This window comes from Trachinotus anak, unplaced genomic scaffold (assembly GCF_046630095.1).
Source record: "Trachinotus anak isolate AG129_WGS33_773 ecotype Australia unplaced genomic scaffold, CSIRO_AGI_Tana_v1 ptg000005l, whole genome shotgun sequence".
Taxonomy (NCBI): domain Eukaryota; kingdom Metazoa; phylum Chordata; class Actinopteri; order Carangiformes; family Carangidae; genus Trachinotus; species Trachinotus anak.
In genome coordinates, this window is record NW_027273856.1 from 23589461 (window position 1) to 23597738 (window position 8278).

At 41.7% G+C, this 8278-nt stretch overlaps 1 protein-coding gene across 5 annotated transcripts in view; it reads right to left on the reverse strand.

The window, feature by feature from the left end:
- The window catches only part of LOC139622045 (low density lipoprotein receptor adapter protein 1), a 74763-nt gene extending 67026 nt beyond the window's left edge, over positions 1-7737 (reverse strand). For 2 of the 5 annotated variants that reach the window (XM_071479115.1, XM_071479119.1), the window contains exon 1: positions 7376-7730. In XM_071479115.1, coding sequence (XP_071335216.1) covers positions 7376-7460 — 85 coding nt within the window. In that variant the 5' untranslated portion in view covers positions 7461-7730. Of the gene's footprint in view, positions 1-7375 lie in introns of all 5 variants that reach the window. The other 3 variants (XM_071479116.1, XM_071479118.1, XM_071479120.1) reach the window with 3 other exon arrangements.
- Positions 7738-8278: the final 541 nt, after the last annotated feature.

Consider the following 8278-nt stretch of genomic DNA (forward strand, 5'->3'; position numbering starts at 1 on the left):
GACACAAAATACTACCACTTATGCAAAGAAGACCATGACTGAAATTGTGCATAAAGTTTCACAGAAATTAAACTAAATGGGGGGGGGGAAAAGTCAAGAGGCAAAAATACAGCCTCTGCAGAGCTGTCATTGATGTAGCTGTGCTTTTGACAATAATCCAACTAATCAGAGTCTTGGGGGGATTTAGCTCATGTAGTTCTCTTCTGACCAAAGTGGAAAGAGTCAAAAGACCATGCACTCACACAAAATCCTCTGCGTTATTATCCATACTAAATAAAACTGCATTTGAATGTTCACAGCCATTTTGCTCATTTTCACAGCCACTGAAAGGGAAATGTCTATGAAATATTTTTCAAAGAGATAAATATGATGTTTGTTAAACCTAGTTAAGGCAAATTCTCTTATAATACCGTGTTTCAACCTGTTAATGTTACTCCTTTAGTTAGTACTATAGAAAACAGAGTGAACCAAATCCTGATTATTTAATCATTTTTCTTTTTGACGCATAAATTCAAAGAACCCTGAAAGATGGGTTTACATAATTTAAATCCATCAATCTGATGCAAGCCAAACCTCAACTTTGGCAACTGCTGTTCTTTGAAATGAGAAATCCATTAGACAGGTTACTTTCCTCAAAGCATGCTCCATGAAAACTCATTAGCGGCACTTTATCATCCAATCTATCCTCAGTGTGCGACTGGTGAGACTGATGAGGCTGTGAGGATGAATTATGCAGAGTATAGGTGGGAAGTGTGCTCGGTTAAATCATCGCCTGATATACTGAAGCTCAGCTATGAGAGCACATATTGGTTTAAGTAAACTAACTGAGAGCAAGATGAAATAACTGAGTGTTTCTTCTTAAAGCATTACTGGAAATGGCCAGGGGAGCAGCAAACAACTATTTTCTAACGATATAGTGGTGTAATGGCATCCAGAGCTGAAACAAAGTTGTTATCTGAGCTTTGTTTTGGTATCTGGTCTGGACACGCGTGCATGTTAATGAATGCGCGTATGCATGTTAATGCACATGAGTCACTCTCTATGGAACCTTTGCCCCCCCCCCACCAATGTTTAAAAATACACATTGACTACCCACACACGAGATGGCACAGTGAAACCACCAGGAAAGCACATATTTCAGCTTAGAAGGCGTGTGATAAAGAAAGAGATATGACCAGCACACATTACCGGCTCAAATCCTGGTCACCCAGAGGACTGTCAAAACATCCATGAAGTTGTTACCAACTCCATCATTGTCTTTACTGGCTCTATCTGTGCGCCTGTCATTCATGTGGGATGGTCCCAATGGAGTCCAAGGTTGAATTCTTTCCCGAACACAAAGTTAGGGGGCACTTGTGGGCTGAGGGAGGCCAGATGTGTGGCCAGTGCGGCATTTGTTGTGGTCTGAGATGCTGGTGGTCTAGTGTGAGATCTAGTGAAAGTGACATGATCGTACACTGAACCTTCAACGGATTTATGAAAAGTCTTTGATGTGGTTGATAATTCTTTATTTTTTAGTCAAGAAGCAATGCCTGAGGCATTTATAAAGAGCGTGTGAGAGTACACACCCTGTTTGGATGCATCAGAAAACCTGTATAAGACAGAAGAAAGACTTTCATTGTTTTAACACACCAGTCACTTGAAACAATTGTAAAGCCACTTAAAAATAACTCTGTGACTTCAACAACATTCTCAACTCTGTACCTCCCTGTAACTGCCTTTTTGGCTGGACCACAACAGCAGGGCCAGCCCTATGACCTGGAATGCCCCTGACTGACTGACTGACTGACTGATATTTCCACCACTGGTCAGTCGATTGCCGCATCACTGAGTTGGAGTTTCTGGTGCAAACAGGTTCTATTAGCGGGGTTACAGTCTGCAGTGTGGCTAATTTAGCACATTGTTGCTAGATTTAGAGACTTTTACTCAAACAAACTGGGTATAAACCTGGTGCATGACTGGCCTGTGTATGGATGTCGACCAGGGGCTCAGGGCAACATCTCTTGTCACGGGGAGTCTACCAAGCTGCTCTGGTTTCCCAGCTGCTTGGTAATTGTTCCTGTACATTATATTTTTAGTGTGTGTGTCCAACTGTAAACAGGCCACCGCTGTAAAGGCCATGTGCTGCATGCTAATACAACCTTTCCTGTAGATGTCGTGTTAAATAAACCAAGGGCCTTGCCGCTGAAAGCAGTGCATTATAAGTGAAAAGGTAATGCAAATTATTAGTTTGAATAAACCAGAACAAACTCAGCCACTGTAGCTGCTGATTATTTTATCAATAAAGGTTCATGACCACAAACGAAGTTCCATTCACCTAACCTATTAGGGTGATGACAGAAATCTTAGAAATGCACATCTTACAAACTGGGGCAAATGAAAACAAAGCAATCAGCATGATTAGACGCCATTAGGAGTAAGTTGGGAAATGTGTCTTGGTGAAATAACTATAAATGGGCTTCCCACATTAAAAAGACAGCTTAGATTTGGTACTCAATATCAAAGCTGCATTGATGACACTTAAATGGTGCATCATGACAAAAATCCAAATGCTCCGCCAGTCCCCAATTATCAACTGCTCATTTTATTTATCACATTCAAAGCAAGGGAATCCCCCTGTAATCTGCTGCACACACTAATCCCAGCCCTCGTCCCTTTGTTGACATTCCCTCCATCATTATACTGAACTTTCCCACCATTCCTTCTGCTCTCCCTCCTCCTCTTCATCCCTCTCTTTGACATTCCCTTCATCATTATCTTCTACATTCCCACCTTTTCCTTCTTCCCTCCCTCCTCTTCCTCACTGGTATGTCCGTGGTACTTGAGTCCTAATGAGCCACTGAGAGATAATTGCTCCTCGAGGGGCAGTGCTAACTGACACCACTGCCTTCTGCATGTCATTCAGTCAAGCCCCTGTCAGCTTTAATAGAACCGCGGGCTGTATTCACTGCCAGAGTTCCCAACCAGTCGAACTAATGACTGCTGAGTCCACTAATTTCACATCAAGCTCTTCTCTGGGCTGCAAAATCACAGCAATACAAACAGTAAATTCTTTTCCTCAAAGCCACTAAGCTTGAGAATCTAACACAAGCACAACTAACATGTGTATTCAAGGACTAAATGAAGCTCATTATTTTCAGTTCTTTTCTTTGATATTGATCACACAGCTGTGCAGCAGAAGCTAGATATGACATATTCATCACAGAAACAATAACCAAAAAAAAAATCCTACACCCAAGGACACAGTCTCACTGGATAAAACTCAGTCTGTCCCAAAGCTACAGCATTTTAAATTGATGCAGACTGTACAGCATAGACGTCCTTGGTGCCAAGGGCAAGTGTGTGTGACTTCTGAGGTACAGAAAGGTCCGTACTCTATGTGACGTGATGCAAAGAGATGGCTTGTACTCCAGGCTCATGCTGTGTCCTCTTCCGTCCTGCCAGTGGCTTTGACCTCAACAGATGACAACGGACAGCCACGAGCGGTGATGGGGAAATGCTGTGGATGTCAGTTTTCTGCTGGCTAAAGAACTGAAGACTGGCTACAGTAGATATCCAGAAATAGCTCATTTTATGCGAGTAACCCGTTTTTTTGTTTTTTTTTTAATGCTCTTTACATGGCTGGCATAAGTTTATAGAGTAACCAATCATACTGGATTTTTACTTCTTTGTCATGCCGGCTCTGTATCCCATCCTGAGGATGTACAAATACAGAAGTGATCTGGCTGCACTAAATAAGCAGTAATAGATTAGTCAGACACTGTCACTATAATATAGTTTTAAAAACACAGGGATCAGGAATGCCACAGCCATGGCGACACTAAGTATTTCAGAACAAAAAGATGGTTCCGTTTGATAGTTTCAAGTTTTAGTAGTATTTGGCAAGAATTTTAAATATCTTGTTTAAAAAAAAAACAAAAAAACAACTTATTTGCTACAGCTTCATTCAGAACTGACACAAGCCTCGTGAAAAGAGCCACGGCGTATGCCATCTGGTGCATCAGAGAGAGCAGTGACACTGCAGGAAGGTAATCTCTCACAGGCTGCTTCAGCAGTGCCATTCAAAGTTTATTTTGCCATTGAAGCCTTAAATTATGCCTATTGTGAGTGTGAGGGACACCCAGCCCCTCTTTTCACAGTGGATTCCTGATAAATATTAGAAACTCACTTTTTCACAATGTCCCACTGTACCCAATCATAGAATGACAATACTTTAAGATGGGGCTTGTTTAATATCTATTGGCACTCGTGGTGTATGCCGAGCATTTTCCTGGATATCCCTAACTACACCCACGCTGTTTCCAAGAATGAAAATCAAAAATTTAGGGAGTGTGTGCTGGTCTGATTATTACTGAATCGCCTGCTTTTCCTGCTCCACATATAAACATTTTTAGACTGATCTGAAATGAGAAGAACCACCTAAACAACTTGAAATTGGCTCATTCCCCGCTTATGAACCCACTTATATTTTCATTGTACATAAAATGTGATAATTCAGCAATGGATTAATTACATTGCTCTTAATAGGGCAAACAAAACATCTAATCACTATGCATTTTTACCATGAACTGGTGCAGCCTATTTATTAATCTAACAGCATTCAATTCAATTCAGTTCATTACAGAAGCATTACTTGGTCCAACCTTGTAAGATTGCTCCATGACTTTTGCATAAAAGTGGCTCAGGTTCACATTCACACATTAAACCAACATGTAAAATTACCATTAATGTAATGAGGTGCATGTCTGAAAGGGTCATTAGCCGAAGTCTTGGTCAAGGGGAAAGTTTAACCTTACAGTGGCGGTAGCACATAGGTCAAGCAACCTCATTGATTATGCTAGCATGCTGAATTAAAAGCTATCCCTGTGTGCTTTTGAGTAGCACTGCCTCCTAAAAATGCAAAACCCCAGTCGTCCTCCAGTGCTTCTGTCTCACACTCATCCTCACACTCCAGTCTCATTTAAAACAAATCACTCCTGATAATGCTTTAATACTGACAGTCTGGTATACTTAACAGATGGCCTTTGAACTGAAACTCTAATGCCATGATGGTAGTTTAAATTTATTGGGATATTGATTTTCCATCACATGACTAAGCCTCTAGATAATCTCACTATTAAACAACTTGACAAAGCACAGTTAGTATACACAATTTGTCAACAAATTAACTGTATATTGTCGTTAACCAAGGCAGCTTTGCATCCACATTTTGAATGCAATTTCCTCCAGTCAATAGACAGGACACAATTAATTCCCCACTCTTTTTCTAACTTTAATCACACCTAATTTGTGTGAATGTGCCAAGCAGATGCAATGTGGCCTTATTTGCATTCCAACAGCCATCTTTGACGCATCGCCACATGTTGGCATAAGGATGCCGTCCTCTCTCCAAATTGCCTGCTAAGTAGCTTCTGGACATGAGCGGTCACTCTGTCTGTCTGTGCTGTTTGTGACTGCTGTGTTCACGTTTTTCCAGCCTGATTCCTCTGGTGGCTCACAGACACAAACTGCTTCTGTCATCAGCCGCTGAAATAAAACTGGATTCAGCTCTGACACTATCATTCCGCCCCCCACCCCCCCATTTCCTGACACCAACGACAATACGAGAAGAAAAAGCACAATGCAGAGGCTCCTGCTCACAATGTGCCACAGACAATGGCTTTCCAGATAACATGTTGATGGTTTGCTTGTCAGCTTTTGACATCACAAAGTCACCATGGAAATGATGGAGAAATGGTGATGTTGGCAGTGTTGTGGGAAATAATAACAACCTTTATCCATCAGTGTTTGCACAAAAACCAAGATCAGAAGTTTTGGCACAGCATCCATCAACATCCATCAGTGCCATTCAGAACAAGCTGTCACATAATGTTGACATTTTGTGCTCAAATTGAGAAATTAAATGCATCCAAAACCATCAGAAAGACTCATTAAAGCCCTAATCCAGTGAGAAAACTTTTGAATCCCACAGACTTATGCTCAATACTCAATGTTCAATAATTTATGTGGAACATTTCCTCGAGAGCGTGAATAAACTAAGTACATCTTCCTGGCTGTGAAATAAATTAGTCATGTTTAATGAAAGCTGGCATGGGCGGCTGATTATTCACTAAGCAGGAATTCAGGATTCAGGATTCAGCAGCATGCTAGCATTTATGGCAGTGAGAGGCTTACAGGCGATGTAGCTGCAGGGAGGGAGCGTTCAAGACAACACTTCACACATCAGTGCGACAGCAGAGCTGCAGGCTGCAGAGCAGCCCCTCGCTCTCTGCCTGACACTGATGGTGTGACGAGGTTTGTTGCTCTGACCCTTCACTCAGCACCCTCAACCTCTTGTACTTCACACTGTAGTCATCCGGGAGCAATCCTACACTTTTAGCATAGTATTTTCTGTATAATCTGGAAAAAATAATAGCAAATATGTTCCAGTACTGCATATCACTGAATGTTATCTGGGTGTCTTATCTATCTACCTACCTACCTACCTATCTATCTACCTACCTATCTATCTATCTATCTATCTATCCTGAAGTTTACTTTAATAAGACTATGTATTGTATTGTTAATGATTTTTTTCAAGTAGCAAAGTATAGTGTGTGAACTACCTCAGGACTGTGCGGTATGGAGAAACCTAAAGAAAATCACTATAGTTCCCCGTTTCATCCCATTAGGCATTCAGTACTGGGTATAAACTATACTACTTAGGTATATTTATATAGTGGAATTTCAGTCAGCATTTAATCTCAGGGCTTCAACAAATGGCTATTTTCATAAATTTTATTAATCTGTACATAATTTTATTCATGAATCAATCAATCGTTTATTCTATGAAATATCAAAAAGAGAAAAATGGCCATCACAAGTTCTAAGATCCCGGGGTGATGTCTGCAAATGTTTTGATTTGTGCCACCAGCAGTCTATATGGACCATAAAAAGAGTAAATCCTAACCGGCATAACTTATATTTAGCATTTTGCTTGATGATTGACTCAATATCAAAACGCTATTTATTTCTGGATCGACGACTCGATTACTCGACTAACTTTCAGTCTCAGTTCTAATTTTAATTTATTCTGTAGGCTAGCCTGTCACTCGGGAGGCAGAAAAGTACATGACAAGTGAGACCTAACAGCATAATAAAGCAGCTCAGTACACTTCAGTACACCCAGCACATCAGCTACTGGCCACAAGACAAACAAAAGCTCCCCAGCAATAAATCACCACAGACCACTAGCACCGTCCTCCTCTCCCTCTCTGGTAGATCATAGCACCTCTGCTTCATCGCCAAAATCTTTACGACATTGTACCAAATCCAAACATTTGAACACACACACACACACACACACACACACACACACACACACAGTCTCACTCACTTTCGTGCTTTGAAGTTCCCCATGTGTGCCGCGGAACTCCGGGACTCTTGATGATGGCTCTGCCGGCGGATTTCAGGGCATCCATCCCGAGGTGTGTCTGCTCTCCGGCAGGTGGATTCCCCCCAGTTTCTCCCCGGACCACAGGGAGGGGAAACACAAGCAGGCTGAGCTCGACGACGGATGCGCCAAAGCAGGAGGCAAAAAAAAAAAAAGGGCGAAGAGAGAGAGAGAGAGAGGGAGAGAGGGAGAGAGAGAGAGCCCGCTGAGAGAAGTTACCACCCTCGATCTCCCTCCTTTGCTCTGCTCCGCTGGTGATGCGAGCAGCTGAGGCCGAGCACTCGCACCCTCTGCACCGTCTCCCAAAGTTAAGGGCGTGTCCTTCTAACCTTGCTTTCCTCCAAAGTGCTCCAGTTTGAAGATGCAGCCTTAATGAGGAAATCACTGCAGACTTATTATTGCGGTGTAGACGACTGACAACCACTAATGAGTTGATGGCTAATGAGCTTACAACTGCACTTTTTTTTTGTCTCCCAGGGTTTTCTCTGGTTTATTGAGCTGTAGTGGATCCGCTGCTGCCAGGTTCTGCTTTTATTATCCCTGTGATATCTTTCAGGCCTGCCTCAGAAACAACACCTAGTTGTTCTTTAATTTGTGATATTGTTCCAAAATTAGAAATCTAAAAATTGACAGGGCAATTTTCTCCCATCATCTCCTGATATTTCCGGGTTTGGCTCTAAAAATAATTTCTGATACAAATGATCAAGTAGCAAACACGAAGCTTAATTTAAAATGTTTTGTGTGTTGGCGCCCTCTATCGATTAGACCTGGCTATTGCAGCCATGTTGTGACCCATCTTCAGGTATTGCACATAAGCATTGTAATGTTTAGGCATATCATTTATTT